The 25,522-nt window shown below is 34.2% G+C and overlaps 2 protein-coding genes and 1 long non-coding RNA gene across 4 annotated transcripts; 2 read left to right on the top strand and 1 right to left on the bottom strand.

The window, feature by feature from the left end:
- The first annotated feature begins 686 nt into the window (after positions 1 to 686).
- On the top strand, positions 687 to 6,756 carry LOC120344722 (beta-1,3-glucan-binding protein-like). Its single transcript, XM_039414034.2, has 12 exons — positions 687 to 798; positions 953 to 1,054; positions 1,648 to 1,773; positions 1,866 to 1,985; positions 2,316 to 2,572; positions 2,916 to 3,073; positions 3,186 to 3,290; positions 4,453 to 4,511; positions 4,695 to 4,812; positions 4,961 to 5,174; positions 5,438 to 5,577; positions 6,103 to 6,756. The coding sequence occupies exons 1-12, from the start codon at positions 687 to 689 to the stop codon at positions 6,182 to 6,184; spliced, it is 1,593 nt and encodes a 530-aa protein (XP_039269968.2). The 3' UTR covers positions 6,185 to 6,756.
- Positions 6,757 to 9,333: 2,577 nt separating this feature from the next.
- On the bottom strand, positions 9,334 to 25,017 carry LOC120344884 (uncharacterized). 2 transcript variants are annotated; one of them, XR_013475543.1, is made up of 6 exons: positions 24,921 to 25,017; positions 24,197 to 24,258; positions 23,260 to 23,357; positions 20,610 to 20,730; positions 16,271 to 16,357; positions 9,349 to 9,799 (listed from the first exon to the last, which is right to left on the bottom strand). It is a non-coding gene; the product is annotated as an uncharacterized LOC120344884 (long non-coding RNA). The 2 variants fall into 2 exon arrangements; XR_013475542.1 differs by lacking the exon at positions 23,260 to 23,357 and having other exon boundaries at positions 9,334 to 9,799.
- On the top strand, positions 12,569 to 13,000 carry LOC120344726 (uncharacterized). The gene has a single exon (XM_039414038.2). The coding sequence runs from the start codon at positions 12,569 to 12,571 to the stop codon at positions 12,998 to 13,000; it is 432 nt and encodes a 143-aa protein (XP_039269972.2).
- Positions 25,018 to 25,522: the final 505 nt, after the last annotated feature.

Here is a 25,522-nt window from a genome sequence, read left to right as displayed (position 1 = left end):
AATTGAACTTTGCACATTTAGAAAAGCAAAACTTGCATTTCTTGTGAGGAATTTCTAAATTTTTGTATTCTTGTGACAGCTCATCCATTTTTATAATGCATAATTAGGTTTCGAATTTGCAAGTCATTCAGTCAATCTAGTTATCGAGATTACAAAAGTACGCATGGTGATGATTTTATTCTGCTTCATCTTAATACTTAAAAACACCGCAAGGGGTTTAAGCATACGAATCAAACCGCTATCCCGAAAAGGAATCAGGAGGAATCGGATTGATTCGACTGTATTGAACATCAGTAAATTGTTAATTTGATCCCAATAACTGACACATAGGCGCAACGTGAACCATATCGGTTATGGCAAAAATAATATAAATTAATTCTATCCTTGCAAATAAATATTTCCAATACTTCATTTCATGTAATTCTGATCATTTTTACTGTACATAGGCTTTAGTTCAGTACATTAATAGGCTATTTTTGCAGACGAAAATGAACGTTTGATCAGGTGATTTATTCAAAAATTACCAATTACACAAGTTGCAAGTCATCCAAGATTACTTAACGTTGACGTAATAAGCCTGGGAATCTGCACATGCTGTATTGTATAATAACTCTTGTGGTCTGTTGAAATACATATAAGTCATCGCACATAGCACACGCCATTCAGTTAGATTTTCCGGTTAAAAAATGAAGGCGTTGCTCGTGATTTTGGGCCTCATCTATGCTTGTAGTGCCTATGTGGTACAACAACCAACGATTACGCTGCTTGAACCACAGGGTATTCAATTTTCATATCCAGGTAAGCAAGACAATTTTTATTCGTAATCAATTGAATTAATATTCCAAAAAACGATCGTGATAAATATTGATCATAACGGTCATGACAAATTGCTGATTATTTTAATTATCAATTAAATTTTAATTTTTCACTTGTTTCGTTATACTCTTCTCAGCTGATCAAGGAACCACTCTTGTTGCTTACCACTTCAGTATAAACAGTGATGTGATCGGTGTAGCTGCAGGACAATATAACGTTGATGTTAACTCGCCAACCAGTGAGTAGCCTACTACTGTATTTTCAAACGTCACTTAATTTTTTATGGTACTGCATGTGTGCGCGAGTGACAGGAAAACATCTTCATAAAAAGTTGACCATTGATGCATTATGACTTACAAAACTTGCATTACAATCATTATCATGGATCAGAAACCGAAAAGAGCTCGAATTGTTTGAATATCGTATAGTTGCTCTAATTAATAGATACTGAGTGATTGAATCTATCTATTTTATATTGTTTCTTAAAGAAAACGCTCAATTCAAAACGCTGCCAAAACATATGCGATCTCATTACATTGATGAGCGTAAATGGGTCAATTCCAAACATTTCGTAGCAACCGCTTGAACACTTTTACGAAAATATAACCTTTGTAACGCTTTATTTTTCAAAAGTTATCTATCTACCTATATATAAATTTTATCGTAGCGTTAGTTGCGTGTGATCATATATATATAAAAGTTAAGGATTAATTAAAAGATTTAGTTTTAGATATCTAAATTTTGACAGAAAGGAAAACAGTGGGAAAGCAGTTATTTTTTATTTTGGCATATTTTTGCTGCTGAAATACACAATATATTTCTACTTTTCAGATGGAGCATTCGTCTACAGAGATACAAGTATTGTAGTAGGTGAAGGTGACACGGTGTCCTATTGGGTAAACGTTATCAACAATGGAGCAGGATACTTGTTAACTGACCAATCTTATACCTTTACAGGTATGGCTTGTAGACAATGCTTCGTCATACCAGCAAAATATTATACCTTAACTCATTTATTTATACACTTTTCTGTGAATATTTTTCTTTAGCACCAACAATGCCGACGACAACGCAACCGCAACCTGTCACAACCCAGCAGCCTACACAAGTGCCTACAGCAGGAGATAATGAAGTGACTAATGCTCCACAAACTACGACTAAACCAACTAGTCAGTCCTGAATCTTATTCGAAAAAATAAATTTGTTTACTTTTCATTTTATAAAAAAATCATTCAATAATATATATTTACAAAAATTTACCATATGCTATGATAATTACTCTTTGAAAATGAGGGGCTATGAAACTTTAGCCATTATAATAAAATCGATCAAGAGTAAGCAGCAGGCACAATTTCTGATAGAAGCTTTGTGATTGCGGCCGCAAAAACCAATATGCAAAAGATAACTAGGCGTGAGTATATTGGGCATCAACTCAAAATAGCCCATATTGTTCGCTGACTAGGTAGAACTTTACGTAATCGTGTGTCGTTGTAATTCAGGTGGTGGAAGTGGCAGCGGTGGCGGCAATGGAGGAACTGTAAGCACTACTTGCTCTGTTTATCCTTGCGACGCATCTTGTGACATGGGTGTACCTCCCTGTAACGGACTTATATTCGAAGAAAACTGGGACACCTTCGACTTGTCTAGGTGGCAGCATGAGATAACAATGTCTGGTGGTGGTAACTGGGAGTTTCAAGTGTACAGCAACAATAGGACAAACAGTTATGTTCGTGACAACACGCTTTTCATCAAACCAGTAAGAATTTTAGATTGGTTGAAGTTGTAGGTATTTGAGGTTGTCTTGAAAAAAATTTGTATTTCGACAAGCACGTTTGCTGAGAAATTTTGCTTTGTCAAAATGCTTGATACGCGGATTTCAGGGTTACATACCAATTACTTTGAACAAGTTTAACTATAAAACTAAAACATATAATTATCTGTAATAGCTGGGTGTACAAAGTCTTGCTATGGGCAAAAATATAACCACTTCGATAAAACTGGCATTCCGGAATTCAATTTTCAAGGGTGCGTGGTTGTCAGAATTCATTTTGTTAAATGCTTTTATTACTTTTTTGGCATAGTGCATAATTTATATTTAGACACTGACTGCAGATCATTACGGAGAATCTTTTCTTTCATCCGGGACACTTGATTTGTGGGGAAGCAGCCCTGCCGATTTCTGCACTGCAAACTCATTCTGGGGTTGCCAACGAACGGGAAGCGGTTCGAACTACATTAATCCTGCCCAGTCGGCTAGGTGAGTGAGTTACATTTGTAACTGGTATTGCAGTGTGTTCAAACATCAATTTGCCGATTGCAATTATGTTTGCAAACGTCACCCACCGTCAATTTTTTATAATTATTTTCAGAATACGAAGTGTGCATTCATTCTCTGTAAAATATGGACGCATTGAAGTTGTAGCTAAAATGCCTAAAGGGGATTGGTTGTGGCCAGCAATTTGGATGTTGCCCAGGTATTTTTTTGTTAAACAGTTGTTTTTATAAATTTGCGTTTTTTTTCTTTCCTCACTGCAGACACAAACATATGTCCTTTTGAAGAAACTATATTCTATCAGAAACAAAATCGAATTCAACCTATTACATTGTCAGTTGTCTAAATGACGCTCTGCTTTACCCTGGCCCTATAACTTTTGCAAAATAATTAGAATAAGAAAATAAAAACAATTTAAACAAAACAAAACACATATCGTCACGCTAATAACCGAATTGCGTAAGTCAATTTTGGCGGTTTTGAATTTTTCATAAAATAGGTATTTATGTAATGCTGCGCACCTGTCTGTTCCGCACTCAAATTTTATTTTAAGAATTCCGAAACCCATAAAAATAGAAATTTTTGTATGATATGCAAATTTGTTTAATTTTTTCGTCATAATGAATTATCAGTGTTAACGCAGGACTATTGTGACGTCACTAAGGAAAAATAACCTCGGCGAAGAATTTTCGAGTTTTTGCATCTCAGATTCTAGCTTAACGCTTATAAATTTCAATTTCTACTACAGTATATGGGGGGAATGGGAATTGTGATATTCACTGTCTGAGTCCAATTCACCTTGGTTGGCTTTTATATAAGGGTACATTGCTGTTTTATCTTTATATTTAACTTTAGTCTTATTTCGGTGGATGTGCAGAGCGTGTTATATTGATGAAATATAGATTTTTAAACATAAAAAATAATGTTATTAAAAAAGATTAGCTATTTTGGGGATTAGACATCGTAAATACTAAGAATTACATTTGTTTTTGGATTGTTTGGTTTTCAGGACTCGTACATATAGTCAAGTTGCAAAATTGCGTATGTCCCCTAGTCATAGACACATTTCTGCAAAGTCACAGTGTGCCATTATGACGTCACATAACTGCATCATACAAATTAACTTAAATCCGGCTACGATCCAAAAATTGAACTATGGCGAATTATTGACTCTCAATGACATAGCAATATCATTAGGAAGCTTTTTACGTTTTTCTCAAAACTGCTAAAAATGACTTTCGCAAATCGGTTATTAGCGTGACGATATACAGAAAACTAGAGGAACGGACGGAATATCTATTTGCTTAGCGCAATGATTGCTCAGCGTTATTGTAAAAAATGATTCTTTTTGATTCTTTTCGCAGGGACAACGCATACGGTGGATGGCCAGCGTCAGGAGAGATCGATATTGTTGAGGCCCGAGGTGAACATGTTTTTGAAGCTATCTCATTTTGACTATTATCCAACCATTAATACTGACTGGTAAAACACGAAACAAGTAAATTATGAGCACCAATCGGACGTTACTTTCATGAGTGTATTGTTTAGGTTGGATAAAAGTAACAATATTCTAATATCTATCTTAATTAAAATTCAATTTTACCAGGCAACACGAATCTTAAAGACGAAAGCGGAGTTTCTAAAGGCTACGACAACATGGGTATGACCCTACACTGGGGACCTTACTGGCCAATGAACGCATATACTCTAACAACTGTTGAACGGTTTGTTATATATCACAATTTTCCAACTTTACTAAAATATTCACTAATCAGTAATCATAGAAAGTTCTTTTCCTATTCAAGAGAATATTTAAAAACAGTTATGAGCATATTTTAGCTGAAGACCATGACTAACCGAATCTTTTAATAGTGTCAACGCTTCAAACCCATACGGAACCGACTTTCACAAATGGGTCGTAGACTGGACAGATGAGTACATTGATTTCTACGTTGATGATGATCTTCTCAGAAGAGTTGATCCGGGAAGTAGTGGATTTTGGAATTATGGAGATTTTGGAACTTCTGCACCGGGATCTGATAATCCATGGGAAAATGGAAACAAAATGACACCATTTGACCAAGAAGTTAGCAGTCTACAACAATTTTTATAACCTTTAATGCATTCACATGGCTCGTTAAAATGATATATATGTTTTTATGCATCGCCTAAAATTCATCATTTTGTTTTGTAGAATGGTTCATTGAGAAGAGTAAAAATATTTGTTTCGTATGCATATCTGTTATGTTTAGTAAAACAAAGCTGAAACAAACTGGAAATGACATCAAACATTGAATATGGCTGAAAAATAGTAGTAATATCACAAAGATAATATTTCCCTTTCTACAGTTCTATCTTCTTCTAAATGTTGCTGTGGGTGGAACTAACGGCTTCTTCCCGGATTCGTGGACTAATTCACCAAGTCCTAAACCGTGGCTCAACAACTCACCAACTGCAATGAGAGACTTTTGGCAAGCAAAAAATCAATGGTAATACACTACAAATATCTTCAGTCCTGTAATCTTCACGCATTTGAAAGCATAGCCGATCGCTACCGACAACTTTAATTCCAGGGATTGTAGACATGAGAGACATAATGCCACATATCCATATATATATATATATATATATATATATATCGAGTATTGCTAGAATGACAATTCATAAACTCTTGTTTGGTGAATTAATGTTTTACTCTACATCCTAGATTTTTCTTATAATGCGTAGATTGATAAATGTTATCTTTATAGTAACTATTATATTCATTTTATGTAAAACAAAGAATATCTATACAAAAACTGGCGTGTTTTAGAAGTATGTGCACCAAGATGACTCATAACCTGAACCCTAACATGGTACACATACTATGTTTAGGTTGTGCGCCATCTTGGTGCACATACTTCGAGAGTACCCAAAAACTTAGATGAAGAATAATAATATTTGTGACGTTTTGAAGAAAACGATAAAACGATAGAATAGGCTAAAACAGATGTAATTACACGTTTCTTGTTCAGGTACCCGACGTGGCAGGCAGATGTAAACAACGGAGAGAATGCCGCCATGCAAGTTAAAAGTATCAAAGTCTGGGCGAATTGAATAATTGGCTTTTCATTCATCAAGTAATCATCAAACTTAATTGCTATTTTATTGAATAATGATATTTAATTAAAAAATTTATACAATAAATATGAGTAAAAGTATGCAATAGAAACAGGAGTTATATATATATCCACTGCATAGCTATGGTTTGTGGGCATTTTTGCGTTACAAACAGATTCTCTTTAGTTTCAAACTCTTCAAGTTAGCTTATTGTGTTATATCCAACTGCGTCGATAACGTATAGTCTAATAAAAAAAAACATTAGAAATGTTTCTTTGGATAAGTGAGAAAGTTATATCTTTACTCAGGCATGGTTGTGAAAATGAAAAAGCGTTGACCCAGAGCTTTTATGCCTATATAGAGGGGGAAATAATACTTATTCAAGGCGATCTATGGTAGAACTGCGTCTTAGCACATGGATACTTGAACAATGCCACTTAGTCTGATGGTGCTGATGTCCGTCACTGTATACTGTTAAATGTCAAAACAAAAAACACTGACTTGAAAATAAAACGAAACCTAAATTTTAAAACGATACCTAAATTTTACTAGTTATCCATACTAAGTTTCTTGAAGAAATGAACGCTCTATGATGAGTACCTGAAAAGTAAATCAAAATTGAACGTGTATACTTACTTTTGAGACACCCTGTATATTGGTAAGAATCTACAGACTACAGTTAAATCTAATAGGGCCCTTCAAATGACTTGATATGCTCTGGGTAAAATGCTGGGCTTTGGATAGTTGTTGTGAGTAGCTTTTCCACTCACGCTAATTACCCTATCAAGTAACATTACAAGTAAGTATTGTTCAAAATTGTCTCGTGATCTCTGTCACATGTCAGTGAAACGGCACGGAATAGTTGTAGTTACACTCGATCCTCACAATGACTGTTGTGAAGTTCAAATCCAAGAAATTCAAATTCAGGGTTCGCTGAGATGTTTCAAAATGTATTAGTGATAGCACAGAGAATACCGGTTTAATTGATTCTAATTACTTTTGTTCATAGGCATTCGGTCTCACGGATTTCTATTCGCAGATATCATTGGCCGATACTCATCTCAGATCTGTACTGACAATAATGGCAATGAAACTAACAACAAATTTGAATATATATGTTGAAAATGATATGGGCCGGACCATAACAAAATTCTACTAGAAATTCACTTGCTAGATATGCCGAACCAGCTTGTTGATTCTCCAGTTGATTATTACGATTTGGCCATCACACACAATCAACTTACTTCATCCTTCGCATTTACGAAGTAAAAACAACGTAATATTTTTGATAATGAATTAGAAACGACCTCATTGAGGCAGGCATTACACGCATGAATAGGCTTTGCGGGTGCATCCTAAAGTTTAATTTGGCTCTTGCTTTTATTGGCGAAAACTCATACATCCCACACACTACAAGAAATGTCTATATCTATCTATACTTTAAAATTGTTTCGATTGGATTCCAATTGAAGTTTATTCAAAATTCTGGAATTCACATCTTTACATGAGACTCAAACTTGCTTTACCGTCTTGTAATACCATATGCCTAACATGCATTCCTTCACAAATTGAGGGCTCAATTCAAAGGTGTTGATTTTATATCTCATCATACCAAATTGTCAAACTTTGACCTTGCGTCATCGTTGCTTGAACTAGGGATGTCCAACACAGCAGATTAAATATTTTACTGAAAGCAAATAAAGTAGACAGAGGATAATTTACTTCACTAAACATATTAGACCAAGCAAAACATACTTTTACAACGAAATGAAATTTCAGATTCCCGTTTATTGTAAGACATTCATATTATAGCTCAATTCGGTGATACTCTTATAATTGTAGCTATATTTTCACGGTGATGTTAGCAATATATTTTCATTGTTATTCGGGACTTATTTTGTGATATATACTGATAAAAAGCGCTTAACGTGTTTTTACTCAAGTGGTTTAATCATGAGGTCACAGAATATAATACTTCTGAGACCCTTGAATATCAGAGCTGAGGATCACGAAGTCCATTAATCTCCCGATTCACATTTCAAAAAATACAGAAATGTCATAGCAACATTTGCTACGCCATTCGAATTATTTCCGTTCATGCCATGTTCGTTCACGAACCTAAACATTAGAAGTTGTCTGGTGTTTTTATTCGTGTCTGTACTCAATATTATTCATTCCATTGAGTTCGAGATGAAGGGAGCTTTATTTTTGCTGAATTTATATGTTTTATCTGTGGTCATACGAGGGAAACATGTATGTAAAGTTCCCCAAAGCAAAAATCGAATTGATTGGGATAAGGTAATTAAGTTATTTTGAAAGTATTTTCATATTATGAGTTTTTTGTACGGAAATTTTGTAAACGAACTACAATTCAAAGAATAAGGTATTAAAAAAACAGACAAATATATTTATATATCTGTTGTTATTTCTCTAAAACGAATGGACTTATCGACTTCAATTTTTCAGTTTGTTTAAGAAGCCGCTAGAAGACTTTCAGTTTTATTTTAAATTCTCTCTGAGTCTCATGGGATTGTCAACTCATCTTTCCACGAAACCTCCTACTCATCTAATCATTTCCGTGAAGCATCACATCCGTTGCACCCCTCGTTTTCATATATTCGAGCATTGCTTTTTTTATACATTTAGATACCAAGAAATTGGTATCTTGCATTCGACAATGGAGATCCTATCACGAGTGACTTGGAATGCAAAACAGCTCTAAACATGAAGTTAACGAAAACTGGATTCAAGTTTACCGGAAAATATTTTGTGAACGGGTAAATATTGATATTTTACACTATCATGTACAAGTTTATTATTATTCGAGAAAAATGGCATACCAGGTGTTTATGATATCACGTCAGTAGAAATAATGAATAATTTGCTTAATTGGGTCCTCGAATTGGGTTGTAATCGTAAATTTAGGTTTGTAACTAAAATCACAACCTTTGACCAAATATCTTCAACCCAATGGAAACTACAATAATCGTCTTCCAAAAGGGTTGGCTTATCTCAATTATTTTTCTTTTTTCTTTTTTTAATCATATTTCATGATTGGCAAAGCGGTAATAATAATGCTATTTGAAGCAGTTTAACATTATTACTTCTTAAGTATATTTTGTATTTTATTTAGGAAAATATGTTTACAATCGTAATGGAAAATTAAACAATAAAGCTGTTATCGAAGGTTGGATTTTCATTAAAATCTTATATTTGAAACGAATATGAACGTAGTTTTAAAAGTCAAAACATAGCAAATATATGATCGTAAATGATATTCTTTTGTGTTTATATTAACATGACGCTTGTGTGATTAATCTTAATTAGTTTGGTGCAACAAATAAAAGCCATATAAGTTATGTATTTTCGTTTGGGTACTTTTTTCAAGAACAGGCAACACACTGAAGCTAGCTAAATGTACAAAACATATATAATAGTGGTAATATAGTTCAAGAGGTTTGGGTGTTACCTATGCCTAAGCTTAATCTTCCCATTCAATAAATTAATTCATTTATTTCATTTGTTTATACAACGTATAGCTGATCAACTGAATAGTCGCGAAGGCGAGACATTTCACTTGACGGACAATGAATCTTACTTCTTTCACATTAGCTGTAATGAAAAAGGTAAGGCATTAGTTATTAGTAAGTTGAAGAGTGCGTACATGTGAATTCCTTCCTACTTGTCTTATTTTTAGTTTGATACACGTAGCAAAACTAACTTAGCACCAGTTTCGAAATTGTCGTATGCATGTAGTTAGTATCTTATGTTTTTCTTGATAAGTTCTTAGGTCATACATAATAGCTTTTGCAACATTGATTTATGTAGACTACTGTCTTGAATATGTTTTTACAGTATGGAGAGATTCGATAAAACATACAGCTGGGAAAATGCACCTTGCCTCTTCAGAATAGCTATTTCATATTTGCTATTTAGAATAAACGATACAGTAACAAAAGCGGAAATGAAAAAAATAATTATTTCTTGTAGCAGAGTATAACAAATTTGTATTTTTAGGTGGTTACATCATATGGGCTTTCAATGCGACTCCTAATGCAGATGTTTCAACCATTATCAGAGCTATTAACACTCTCAGCGATTTTGGAAATCGACCGAAATTTAAGCTTTCAGGATGTTCCGACAAGTCGATTGATTTTACAAAATAAGATAAAAATTGACATGACAAAATAATATGAATATATATGATTAAATATGCAGACTTATTCAACATCTCTATATATCATAAGGAAGTGTTAGCAAGTTCAGTTGGAGTACTTTGTACTTATGCAAGCATATTGCACGAACTAAAATACAAATGTATACACGACATCGCAAGTATGTTCCTCCGGTTACTGACCCCAGAAAATGTTTTATATGTTACTTCTGTAGGTAGTTTGGAATGAAGTGCACGTTTTCTAGGTATCGTAAGAAAAAAAGAAGGTGCACATTCAATAATGACAAGAAGAATTGGGGTTATAAAATGTAGTGTGGGACTATTAATAAACAGTGATCGAAGTATCACATGAATATTAATAATAAAATGGTAGTTGAATAAAACACCAATGAGAACATATCTGAAAATGAATATGAAAATAAGTAGAAATACCGCATTTAACAGCCGCAGACGTGTTAGACCAGGAGTGTGCAACCTGCGGCCCGCGTGCCAAATGCTGAACAAAAGGAAGCAAAACCTATACCTGAGTCGAATTCATTATCTATACCTATGACATCACAATGCCCTAACAGTTAGCTTGTACGAGGTGAACAACGCATGTCATAAGATCAACAACCTAAATTTTTGTGCTTGCAACTACTAGAAAGCATATGTTAAATGAAGTTGCGGCCCGCGGTGGAGATTCTTCGGCTGATCCGACTACTGGGTCAACCGCTTTGAAATTTTAAGTGGTTAAGATTGTACCGCTCATTCTATCTTGAATATTTGGCGTTTCGTTGCGCGTCAGAAGGCAAGTTTGGGCTTGTTGGAGAGGAGACCTAATGCTCTTTTTTCAGAGTATTTGTTGTGAAGTCGATCTCGATTGTATTTATCACAGCGATATCAAAAATTCTTGACATCCAAATGACATGCCATGTTCGTTCACGAACCAAAACATTTGAAGTTGTCAGGTGTTTTCATTTGTGTCAGTACTTAATCTCATTCATTCCGTTGACTTCGAGATGAAGGGAGCACTATTTTTGTTGAATTTATCTGTTCTATCTGTGGTCATAACAGGGAAAAATGTATGTAAAGTTACCCAAAGCAAAAATCGGATTGATTGAAATAAAGTATGTTGTAGTAATTACATTACTTTGAAAGTATTTTAATATTGTGAGGTTTTTATATGGAAATTTTATAACCGAACGAAAATCCAAAGAATAAGGTCTTAAAAATAAATCAGACAAATATTTGTTATTTCTCTAAAACTATTTGACCCATCGACTTCAATCTTCCGTATCTGAAGATGGAAGTAACCGCTGGAAGACAATCAGTTTATTTTAATTTACGCTTTGCCGATCACATACGTACATGCAATGTCCATGAAATACTACTATGTTCTATGCCTTATATTTGGTCTATGACGTAATAATATGAGGACATCCAGTGATCTAGTTTAGGCCGCGTGATAGAAGATTCTAGAACTAATCTATGTGAGCGACAGGCGTATCTTGTATTTCTATTTACTTTCATGCATAATATATATTTTGTGAGCAATTGAAGCCTGTGTTACATGGAATAGCTAAGCTCGTCGGGAAAGTTTGCTCCAGGTGCTACCGTACTGTAACGCTTCTTTGTGTGACTGCTAACTTCAAACGTGAAAAATGGCGTCTGCGTTACCGTACTATCCAATTTTCGATTGTGCTGATTTGTCAAGTGCCGAACCTTGCACAATCAATCTTGCACACGACTTAAGTAAATGGCAGTAAACTGTGAGTTCGATCCTGAAAAGGTTGAAGGGAAAATCAAAAGTCAAATAATTCAGGGATTCAAATCGACTGAATTGAAGAAAAAAAGTTGAAGCAAAAAGATGGATTCAAAATCCCGACTCGACATAGGTAAAGCAATGAAACTTGTCCGTGATGGAGAAAAACACTGAAGAAACTGTCTATCGGATCAAATCAGTAAACCGAAACAAAACACGCAAGAAAAACAATGACTCAGTGAAAATTTGTTTTCATTGTGGCGGCTGGCGGCCCGTTTCCACACAAAGGTCAGTGTCCAGCTAAAGGCTGAATATGTTTCAATTGCAATAATCAGGGTCATTTTGCAAAGTTTTGTAGGAAGCCAAGACAAGAGAAGTTTTCACGCTTTGTTAATAATTTTAATGCAAGCTCAAACAACTCAAGTAAAGTTGAATCTAAAGTTGTGATGACTCAGTATACGCAATGAAGGTTGAACAGTCTCAGATATCTAATAAGCTTCCAACAGTTGAAATGGATGTTAATAGTGTTAAATGCTGTTTTATTGTTGACAGTGGTTCTAGGTATAACCTAGACCTACACAACAAAGCGTATCGAGAAATACGAAAGAATACTCTAAAATGTGGCAAGTTATGTCCTGCTGATACAAAGGTATTTGCTTATGGCAGTAAAAAACCATTGAAACTCATTGGCAAATTTGCTGCAAATGTGAAGTCAAATGATGGCCAGCAACTGTCAGCTTATTTCTATGTAACAAAACATGCCAACAGTTGTTTTATGTCTAATGACACAGCAAAACAACTTGAAATACTGAAGATTATACATTCCATTGAAAATGAACGAGAATGGCGTACAAAGGAAATTCTGTCAGAAATTCTATTTCACGGTGCCAATTAAAGCTGAACATCGATGAATTTGTGGATCCAGTACATCAAAAACACAGAAGAGTACCATATAAATCCAGGTCTAAAGTGGAAAAAGCAATATGAGAGTTATATGAAAATGATATCTGCGAAGATGTGGATAATACACCAACTCCGTGGGTATATTCTATAGCTGTGCTACCTAAATCAGGGATCCTGAAAATATTCGATTGTGCACGGATATGAGAGCTGCAAATAAACTATCAAGAGAGTGAAACATCCAATACCAACAATGGATGAACTAATTCACGACCTGAATGAATGTAACGTATTTTCAAAATTAGATTTAAATCAAGAATATCATCAAATAGAGTTGCATCCAGACAGCAGATATTTTACAACGTTTAGTACACACATTTGGATCCATAAACATGAACGTCTCAATTTTGGGGTGAATGCAGTGACTGAAAAATTCCAATTCATAATTGATAGGGATGGGACGAGTTCGGAATTACAGATATTCGGCGAATTCGAGTAATAGGTCAAGGACTCGAATCGAATCTTCCGAGTCCGTGACGTCATAATAGAAAAGAAGTAAAATATGTTTCTGACTCTGATACAGCAACGTGGACTCAAAAACAATAATCGTATCTCGTATTTTTTGCCTAGTTGGTAGCTGTTGAACCATTTTAGGAATATATTTTCCTCTTGTTTTTTTTAGCCACAATACAAACGTGAACGTGGGTCAATGTTCGCCTTGGTTGTGAACTGCATTTCCCATCCATCGCCTTTACTACTGGGCGGCTATTTGAAAATCCTCACATGTCAGTCAATTATTTTAAGCCGTAAACTCACTATATCTTGCTTGCGTAAATAGTAGAAAGATGCCATTCGTCAATACAATGTGTTACGTCTGCTTGCAATTCAGTAGTTCACGTAAAAATTCTATAACCACTGATTTTAAGTTCTTTTGCTTGAAGTTTTAGTAAATTACTTCGCTTGGTACGAACTTTCGTAGTTTTCCGCAAAACTCTCCTCGCTTTATTTTTAGGGATAAAATTGAACGCATTCAACTCAATTTTAAGGAGTTATTGATGCAATTGCCCCTGGGATTGATCCCTTGTGTTGAATAATCATAAATATGAAATGATTTTTATCATGAATGAGCGGGTATTTGCTCGTGGTAGATCATGTTTCATTTCTAAGCCAACCGAAAACTCAAATATATTGCGCCAAGAAATATTGTATACCAAAAGGATAGATAGTTTGGGCGGTGACATTATTGTTATAAGACATAAGTGATCAATAGTTACAATTTGCGTTATTCTATTTCGATATCTCTCGTCATTTTTATTAGGATTGTTTGTAATATATACAAGTGATACATTACCTATGTATGTGTTTTTAAAGATCCAATCTTGAATTTTAACTAGTTGGGGTATGTTCCGAGCTTTATAAATGTAAAAGTACATAACGTAGGCGTAAATTAGAAAAAACATAATTGATTATGGATTCGGTAAAAATGACGTGGACTCGAATCTGAGTCCAGAAAAATGCATGGATTCGACACGAATCCGAATCTCGGCCCATACCTAACAATTGAACAAGTTCTTCAAGGACTAAAAGGTGTGAAGAATATTTCTGATGACATTTATAATTTTAGCAAAACTGATGATGATCACGAGAAGCATATCAGAGCATGCTTACACCGAATCAAAGAAAACATCGAATCAAAGAAGCTTCGAGACCTACAGATACAGATCACAAGTGAAGTCTTTGTTAGGCATAATCCATGAGTTAAAATCAAAACTTCAGCTAATACAGAAACACAAAAACGACTTCATGAAAATAATAGCTCACAGTGAGGCCACTGAGGAAGAAGAAAACCCCTCCCGTTTTTTCTTTGACCGAATCCGTTATAGGAAAAATTAGTGCATTATCCAAAAACTTATCCACCTGATGAAGCTGAAAATTTGGACCTTCTTATAACGGAAGAAGACTCCTTGGGCGGTCTTGGGAAAGAATTTTATATTACATTTTGGCCCCTAATTAAATTACAGTTCACCCAAATAATAAACAACGTCTTGATATATCGACAACTCCCTAATAGCTGGCGTTACGCAAAAGTCATTTTTGTTCACAAAAAAGGAGAGAAAACGAAGTTGAAAAATTGGCGCCCTCGAACTTGAACGTTGACTACAAGATCATGGCAAAAATTATATCAACCCGCGTTATACACGTGCTGGATGGTGTTATCACAAGGACCCAAAAATCGACCCTGACTGGAAGATCTATCCATGGCATTCACAACAACCTGGACAGTGTGATACGTCATTCTCGTGAAAAGAACCTCTCGACATTTGTCATGACGGTGGACCAACTTAAAGCCTTTGACATGGTCGATCGACCACCAATTTCTCTTTAACATCTTGGAAACGGTGGGCGTGCCGGATAAAACAACTACCTGATCGAAGGCATGTATACCAACATTGTTAGCATAGCGGATGTAAATGGCGCATTTACGGAGGACATTCAAATCTTGCGTGGAATTAAGCAGAGCTGCCCCCTCAGCATGCTCCTCTATACGTTGAACGCAGAACCACTTGCAAGACTTGTTCTTGCAAATAAACGTATAAAAGGTGTTAGGCTGGATAAGATGGAGAAAAAATTGGAGCAATACGCTGATGTTGCCACGTTTATAATTCGTTCCCCATTCTCAATAGAGCACATTTTTAAAGACCTGGATAGATACTCAAAAGTTACGAGACAGAAAGTGAATTCGGAAAAAAAAACAGAGATTTTATGTACCACAAAATCAGCCGAAACCCTATTGCAGTCAACACCATATGAAGAATTGGAAGAAACAGAATAAAAATACTTGGAGTCTACTTTGGCCGCGAGTCTACCAAATTTACATGGACAGAAAAATGCACAAAAATTAGGCAAATCCTTAATCGAACCAAACCAAGAATGCTATCCTGGATAGGCAGAATCACAGTATTAAATTCTCTTTTTTCTGGGATCCAAAATAATTTCACTAAACAAATCTCTGTACTCCAATTCGATGCCCCACTCAATAAAAGTCAACCTTCACTGGCAGCATATAATTAATCTTGTTCATGTATTAGATTTCACACCGGATGAATGGACTACTACAACTTTAAGGTCCATATTTATTAGATTCAAATTGAAAAAGTAGGACCAACCACCAAAATTACATCTAACACGTGATTGGCACTCCATGCATCTCTTGGACCTCACACTGAAAAAACATTTCACGAATATCGAACGTCAATGTGCTTACCTCGTAGCCGTGGATGGCTTTTTCTTTGGCCATAGATCAAATCAGGAAGACACAACAAAACACATAATCCTTGAATACCCAAAATACCTGAAAATACACGAAGAAATTAGGCTTACTCTGGAAAAAAATCTGCGGAAAAAAACTAGACGTCCCCCACAATCAATCTTCGACAACTCCTGTGCAGGCGAAAACAATTTGGCAATTCTAAAAATGTACAGTATTCTTAAATTGGAAACCATAACACTCAAATATAACTTGGATAGAGAAAACAGATATGACAGCCAGAACGATATATCTTCAACTCTCGGAACTGTCTACCGGAAATTCAAAAACTGGATCTATGTAGTCAAACATCAACATGGTTCGACAGATATGTACGATATATCCAGAGAGTGGGAAGAGGTGCTGACGGATGATCTACAGGCTATGTGACATTATATGATCAAAATGTAGGGGCGTGACAAGAAGCGTATTCATCAGTCATCACAAATGGTAGGTGAATGTCAACCTAGTACTGTCTAAGAAATTTGTGCCTGGCCGACGCAAATCACTTTATGGTCATCGAATAGTTTCTATAACTATTAATGTACTGTAATAATACAATAATCTTAATTAATTATGAATATGGGAAAATATGTTGGAATATGACAATCAATGGCTTGAATCTTCAAATGTAATACATGTTGAATGAAAAAATTACATATGGAATTGGTGAATGATCTATTTATCAAATTAATATTCTTATTATGATGAAAATGTATGGCTAATTAACATATTATATTATTGAAAAAAAAAAACTTTTAATGTACCATCCAAATTTGCCGATATATTCATTTCGGAATTTGGTGGTTTTTAAAAAAATAAGAAATACCATCATAAATTGCGGATATGATGTAAGGAAGCTTACCATATTAGTTTGGTAAATACAATCCCTTCATCAAAGGAGAATGAGTCTAATACTTCCGTTGGCATTACTGGGCATGAAGGCATTAAGCTGGATCCGGTAATGTCATCCTGATCCGAATATAAGAAAGGTAAAAAAAAAGACCCAGACAGGAAATCAATAACATTAACTCCTTTATAATGACTTATTATTGGTTTAGCATGTATTTTCAGTCATAAATACCATCCCTGGCGCTGTGATGTTTTGATAAATATGATTTTGACTGCACCATACTTGGCAGAGGTATCCAGATTTTTTAAAAGTGAAAAAATTGTAAAATTAATGGTAATTTTCACGCGTAACGGCGCGTATTGGATTTTTTACGTCTTTCTACGCGCATTTCCGTCGAAAAAAGTAGCATTTCGAGGGTTTGTGCAGTAATAATTACAGTTGTGACGCCATCAAAATTGTCAATTGAAGCCTTGAACATGAAAATTTTGTATATACACTTGTGAATTACAGAGTAACCATTCTTGCTATAATAGTCGTTTGGTATTGTTCTGCTGGGAAAAACTTTAAGAAAACGTTGAAATGAAAATTAATTAATTAGGAATTAATTATTAACATTCTACTGTACATCGAATTTCTCACGGTCAAGAATTTTTATTAGAAATTGCAAGAAATTTTCTTAGAAATACAAAGAATATTATTAGAGGAGTGTGTTTTAAAGATATATCACTGAATAGAACTCTAGCACACGCTTTTAAAAAGCCATGAGTGAAGCTTTAGGGCTTAATGGATGACAAAAAAAAACTTTAAAAATACCCATGCAAAATGGGTAGGTGCGGGAGCGGCAAGAAGGTTTTAATCGCCAAAGGAATTCGTTTAGGATATATTCTTCATCGGCTGGATCATACGAATTTTGGAAAATAACGTCATTAGCATCTTTAAAATGGTTGGTTAACGCTGACAGCATTATATAATTTTGGAAATGATTGAAAACGAATTTGATGGGACAAGTTCAAAAGATTTTAACCGCCAACAATATTTCTTTCCTGAACATTTTCGGTGCTAACAATTACAACGTAGATTAAGCAGCATTCGCCATTTTTTATAACATGCTCGAACACAATACAACACAGACCGGAGTTTTTAACTGTTTTACCGACCCGTTGCATGTAATAAAAAATTATATTCTGAAACAGGAGAAATTTTCATTTATTTTTGTTTTTGATTGTTTTTCAAATGTAATCTCAATTAAAACTAAATATGGTTCAAAATAGATGGGATTGATATTGTATAGCAAATGATACCAAAGCAAATATTTTTTACGAGTTTATCAAGTCAAATTAATGGCTATTCAACGACAATATCCCACATGTAATATTTTTCTTACCTTGTAAATTGCTCTTACAACTTTAATAATTCTGAATTAATAATAGTGAATGATGCATCATTATTTACCTACAATGAAAATCTTGCTATGTAAATAAATTTTTTAATGTTGTTGCTCTGCAGATGAATTTCACATTCTGAATAAATTTACGAGTTTATCAAGTCAAATTAATGGCTATTCAACGACAATATCCCACATGTAATATTTTTCTTACCTTGTAAATTGCTCTTACAACTTTAATAATATCTGAATTAATAATAGTGAATGATGCATCATTATTTACCTACAATGAAAATCTTTCTATGTAAATAAATTTTTTAATGTTGTTGCTCTGCAGATGAATTTCACATTCTGAATAAAGCATAAAGCCCAAAAGAATTCTTTTGAAAATCCATAACTAATCGGATGATTTTTTTTAAAGCTCCCCAATAATTGATAAAACAAATGGTGCTGTTTTGTTTTGTTCCTGTAATACATCGCTCATGTAATTTTGATCAATTTCGTTTTGTCTGTATGTAAACCGCAATGATACAAATATTGAACAAGATATTGAAATGTCCACAATAGTTTTTTGATTACCTCGTTATATGATAAGAAGAGTTGTACGATATCTGCAATCTGAGTATTTTTAAACCAATTTTTTCCCCGAAAGGATCTCCCTTGGTCTATTAGTGCATAGGTTCTCAAAGTGCTCGGTGAGAGAAACTTAGGGGGTCCGCGAGCCATTCGATTACTTATTAAAATAATGACTTGGCTAATTTTGTGACTGTCAAAATAAGTAATAACATCATTAATAAAATTTGACATAAGTAGCGTCGAAATATGACAACGAGCGTAAATTCAAATATGACATTATCTATAAGTAGGATCGCAGTGGATAAATAGTTTTTTTCTCGAGGTAAATATTCAATTCATAGCCGGTGCAAGCATTTAAAATGTCTTGTCATGATAATTTCATAGTAATTAAATGGTGTTCTTCGTTATTTCTCGAATTTTAGTCGAGAAAACTTTTACGATTATAAAAATGAAAAATGACTATTTGAAAACCACATAAAATACGTCCCAAACTGCCAACTATAAGTAGACCGGAATCGTATTTTGAGGTTAGTTAAATTTGATTTGTTTTTTCGGCACTCAAAATTATTCTCAAGATATGGACAAAATATGAAAGATTATATTTAAAATATTGCAAAAAAAAATTGATCGACATATTTTGCATTTATTATCTTATATATCGTCACATACCGAGAAAAAAACGTATTGGGCTCCATCGTTAGTTTTAAAATAGACAAAAGGTACATCGTGCGAACAATTTACTGTGTTTCGATTTCAGTTACTATATTGTATAGTTGTACACATTCTAAAGGAATCCTAACATACCAGAAATTTACAATGCCTAAAAAGCGCTTTCAATCTGCTACGAGACTGCTAAAACAAAACTTATGGTGAAATCTTTCGTTTTAGATTTTAGTTTCAATATTTTATAATGCCGCTTTTCAATTAAGAAATTGGCTACGGATCCACCTCTTTATCATCTATTCTTAGCTTTTCTTCACCGATTTTTATAAAATAGTATTCTAACTTGTTTCGCACACTGAGCTCATAATTCAGCACAAAAAAAAAGTTATCGTCGACCTCATGGAACAATACATGCATATATATGCCAAAGAAAATTTTTGATTCAGAGAGAATAAGCACATAAACTGTTTAATAAAAACACGACACACTGACGAAAACTATCGGCGATTCTACCAAAATGCCACCGCGTACGTTATTAGGACTTTTTCAGTATTCACTAACACCAAAAGGGTGTTCGACCCCAAAATTGATATTATGTTTTTTGACTTTACAGCATTAATATATTTAATTTATCTATGAAATTTATATTTATTTATGTCTGGTATTAAGCCTATTAAAAATGTTTAGCATTTAAATTAGGTAAATAATTTTAACTTACCTAGGAATAGTAATAGATAACAATTTCAAAATTTATTGTGGGGATCCGTAAATAATGATGATGGGTGTAAATTAGGAAGATTCAAAAGATTTTAATAACATACTTGCTCTTTAGACTCGAAGCAGCCACCTCTCAAATTGATGCATAATCGGACAAATAACTCCGCATGTCTTCAGATATAATGATAAATTGTCTTTTTCGCTTTCAAGAAGTGTTTCAAAAAGCTGAAATTTATATGACATAATGAAATGTAGGTAAATTTTGTATAATATTGATTTGAATTGAATATAGTTGTTCTAACTACAGTATATCATTATTAAGTTTTGAGTTTATAAGTTACAGAAAATGTAATTTGACAGAGAAGCTATGCTTATACTTTGGATCAATGTTTCCCAACCCGAGTGAGTCCGCGGTCTCAAATGAGTCCGCGGAGCGTTTGAATGAGTCTGCAACGAGCCAGAAATTCACTGCGGGCTGCAAACGTTTTTGTGAAACTTAACTTTCAGCCAAGTTACGATTTACATTAAAATTTACATAAAACATAAAAGGCAAGTTTATTCAAATAACATTATTCGAGTCAATAATTACTGGTTAACTCTTTTTAAGCCTCAAGCCCTGCCCATTTTATGGGTACTTTTAAACTTATTTTTTTATGTAAACCATTAAGCCATAAAGCTTTACTCATGGGTTTTTAAAAGCGTCTGCTAGAGTTCTATTCAGCAATATATCTTTAAAACACACCCCTCGAAAAAAAATTTTGCAAAAAAATTTCAAAAATTTCTAAAAAAAAATTGGACTTTGAGATATTCTGTGTACAGTAGAGGGTTAATAATTAATTCCTAATTAATTATTTTTTTCTTCAACGTTTTCGTCAAGTTTTTCCTAACATAACAATACCAAAACGACTATTATAGCATAAATGGTTATCACTCTGAAATTCACAATTGTATTTACAGTATTGTCAAGTTCAAGGTCAAATTACCGATACTGATGCCGTCACAGCTCTTATTATTACTGCACAGACCACCCCCAATGCAAAAAAATTAAAATTTTTTCGACGGAAATGCGCGTAGAACGGCGTAAACAATCTCATACGCGCATTTACGCGTTAAAATTACCATTAATTTTACGTTTTTTTTACATACAAAAAATCTCCATATCTCTGCCAACTATGGAGCATTCGGAATCATATTTATCAAAACAACACAGCGCCAGGGATGGTCAGGGATAGTTAGTATGACTGAAAATACATGCTAAAACAATAATAAATCGTTATAAAGGAGTATTTCCTGTCTGAGCTGAGTCACATTTTTTAGACGTCTGACAGGTGATTTTGAAATCCAGGATATTTATACGATTCGCACTTTGCGTCACGGCTGGAAGGTTAAACAGCTAAGAGCGATATTGACCCTATAAGTACCGAAATTTGAAAACTATAAAAAGTACACCCATATGGGCGTTTAATGAGTAGAACTTGGCATATATTCGAATATTCAGCTATTAGAATAGCAATTCACTCTTCGAAAATTTGGTAACAGTGACGCGTTGCTTAATCAAACGATTGGATTTCACAACTCACTTGCGGATTTCCGACGAAAACACACGCTTCGATAGAGTTCGCGAGTTCGAACAACGAGGAATAATTTTTTTTTTATGTTAGGTGTCAATGGTGGCAACCCAAATTTTCTAAATTGAAAAGCGGCAATACAAAATACTAAAAATAAAACGGATAACAACATTAGTTTTGTTTTATGATTGTCCGCAACCGATTAAAAACGCTTTTTTAGACATTACAAATCGCAAAATTTCGGACGCTACCGTAGTAAACGTACGTACCAGGGCATTTTTTCTTAGGATACTTTGCCTTACTGTCTCCACATTGGTACGCACAGTACTGGAGCGCCGTAGGTGTTGTACGAACAGCTCAGATTTGTCGAATGCACAAAAATACGTATCAAAACAAAATATAATCGGGCACTTTAACCTCTTTGATATTTTCTGAGTAGAATTGCTTTTATTTCGTCAGCACAATTGCAGATTGAAATCACAATTAACTTAATAGTAAAGCAAGGCGATGAATATGTATTTTTGATTTACTAATAAACATAAATATATTTTTAATAAGTGCTAAATCAAGTTGTACTTTCTGGAACTTTATAACAGAAATTAGGATTTTCCCAACAGCTATAACAAATTCGCAAGATCGCAAAAAATATGTATCAAAACTAAATATAATCGGCCAATATATTCTCACATTATTATGTTCGCAGATTGCCGTGGCATTTTTAAAAAAAAGTCATGCTTTCATCTTGTCGTAAGTCGACGCAGTCGCGAGTTGCCACGAACACAATTAAATTAAAATAGAAAGACATTTTAAATTCTTGTCGTTGTCATGGACTGAATATTGTGCGACAGAAACGGCCATTATACTATATACTACATATATAATGCAATGCAATATTGTGTCACGACTATTGGGTGGAAACGAAAAAAAGCCTAATTTCCTTTCTAAAAAATGACCCCCGCCTTATTTACTGGGCCGACTCAATAGCCAGAATAAAACGGTAGTTGTGCGAATCATGTTATTATGAAATTTTGAGGTTGTAATTTATAGAAAATTTCAATTGACAGACGAAACAAAACTAAGCTTATACAAGTAATAATTTGTCTCTATATTTCCAGAAAAAAAATACAATATATCATTTATTTAAAGACATGTAAATTGAAAGATTTCAAATGATTTGGTTACATACCTACTCTAGACTTGATAGGCCTCCATCTCACTCAGTGATGAAAACCTGGCACTTGACGAATTTCTTTTGGTGCAATGATAAATTGTTGTTTTAAAACGCTGAAAATCAATATATATGTCGCGATTTTGTGTAAGCCAATTCTAAATTTGAATTAAACTAAATTTCGTTGAGTCAACTATGGCATTTTCAGGTAGTTAATTTACACAAATGTTATTTGACAGAGACCACTGCAAAGCTATGCTTATGTTAAAATGATAGTTAGTTAAATGATAGGTTAGTGTATCATTTTGTCCTTTCTGAATATTTTGTTCAAAAATATACGTAAGTTTTAACAAAATACGTAACGGGTAAATTTTGACATTAAATTTCATAAAATCCAAAACTTAGAAAATTTGGACGAATAAAATTTCTTCAGCGATTGCCATTAAATTTCAAATATATATTTTATAACATATCAGGTGTAGTTTTCAAACTGCACAAATTGCAAATATTAAAATAACAATAAAATACCCAATGTAGTTTTATAACTGTTTCATGGAGTATATGACTAATTACCTCTGATCAGTAACTTGTAGCATTATTACATTGTTCACGGTTGGGATCGCAAACTGGGGATCGCTATCCAGCAGGGAAGCGCGCAACGAATTTTAGGGGTCGCAAAGAGCACACCAATTTGATGCAAGGTATTATATTTATAGTACTTTTTTGGACTTCTGCGCTTCGAAACACAATTATTAAAACTTGTTGCAAAATCTAAATCTTACAATTTCGAGAGAAAACACACAATCAAATAAGTGGAATAACAATACTGACTCTGATCGCAAGACCCGAGACGCGGTGCGCTCGCATCGAATTGTTTGGCATTTTAAACAGAAACAGTGGTATACAGGAATCAATAGGCGTAGAAAGTCAAATAAAATGTTTAAATAATATTTACTCGTAATATTCCCCGTTCGTTACTTTGTGTCTTTGAATGTTTAACCTTTAATATTTCTGCACCTGCAAAAAAGTTAAAATATTGATAAATAAACTATCGCAGAACTGTAGCTAGCATATTCAATGGACAGTGGAACTGAATCTATTGGATCTTTTGCACAAAGCTCCCGCCACGTTTCAAAATGACATATTAGTAATTATTCATTTGGGAATGATTTAAAAAATTGAAGTTCCAGCGCAATCTGCATTGCTAACTTAAACTGAATAATTACTAATTCTCCTATTTTGAACGTTGGTAGGGTCTTAGTACAAAGATCCAATCTATACACAACAATATATCAAGATAAAAAGGCTACGGCGAATCTCTAGCGCTACATTTGCGAAAGTTTTGAAAGTTATACATTACATTCATGTAAAGCGTACCATGTCGAATGCAGCTTACATAGTTACGTAGATAAGTGTATAACGTTTAAGTTTCTTATTTTGATAAGTTTATGTATTGCCATATAGCTTTTAAGTTTGGCCTATTTGTGAGGAAACGATGGAACCCGCTGTTAGTGAGTTCGATACAAAAGAGAATCATCCATCCATCTAGACTTCTGTATTTGGTTAATAATTCCAATTCGTATAGGCCCGAAAACCTCTAATTTACCACTCATACAATAGTAAAATGAAAGCAATATAATAGCACTGAAAACAATAGGTATAAAGAACATTTATCCCACCTGAATATTGTTTCGAGCTCATTGGCATAACCCACAGTCAGCCTATCCGCATACATCCTACACAAAATCAAACCTCATCTTACCACGAACATTTGTGACTGACTAAAAGCGATGTCGCTTGTGGCTTCCCGCGCAAAAATATTTGACGAAAAAAGCTAACTGATTGTTTTCAATCAATTGTTTTCAACTGATTACTTTAATTACTCCAGGTTGTCGTTACGAGCCGATCACGCGCATGACGCGTGATCTCAAAGATGCAGAATGCAAACGACGGTTGGGATTTGCTTCATACATCGTATAATACCTAGTTCACAGTAAAATTCTCAGGATCTTTCGTACCAAGCCCCACCCCCAAAACTACACCCCGCCAACGCTCGAATTAAATAGAAATAGTAAATATTCAGTTAAGGTGAGGGATGAAGATTCAGCCGGGAATTCAAATTTTCAAATCGTTCCTAACCCAAAACCCTAACTGCATAATTACTTATTCTTTATTTTAAAACGTGACAGGAGTGTTTATCTCAGATCACACATTTTCGCATCAGTGACGGGAGCTTAGTACAAATAATCCAGCAATTTCATTATATTTGTCTGTTTATATT

This window comes from Styela clava, chromosome 5 (assembly GCF_964204865.1).
Source record: "Styela clava chromosome 5, kaStyClav1.hap1.2, whole genome shotgun sequence".
Lineage (NCBI taxonomy): Eukaryota > Metazoa > Chordata > Ascidiacea > Stolidobranchia > Styelidae > Styela > Styela clava.
This window is presented reverse-complemented; position numbering and strand designations above follow the sequence as displayed.

What these genes read in the sequence shown, in the direction of transcription:
- LOC120344722 (XM_039414034.2), top strand. Translation starts at nt 687, where the DNA reads ATGAAGGCGTTGCTCGTGATTTTGGGCCTCATCTATGCTTGTAGTGCC. An exon ending in TGATGTTAACTCGCCAACCA is followed by an intron (nt 1,055 to 1,647) that starts GTGAGTAGCCTA and finishes TCTACTTTTCAG; the next exon opens with ATGGAGCATTCGTCTACAGA. An exon ending in ACACGCTTTTCATCAAACCA is followed by an intron (nt 2,573 to 2,915) that starts GTAAGAATTTTA and finishes ATTTATATTTAG; the next exon opens with ACACTGACTGCAGATCATTA.
- LOC120344726 (XM_039414038.2), top strand. Translation starts at nt 12,569, where the DNA reads ATGAAGGTTGAACAGTCTCAGATATCTAATAAGCTTCCAACAGTTGAA.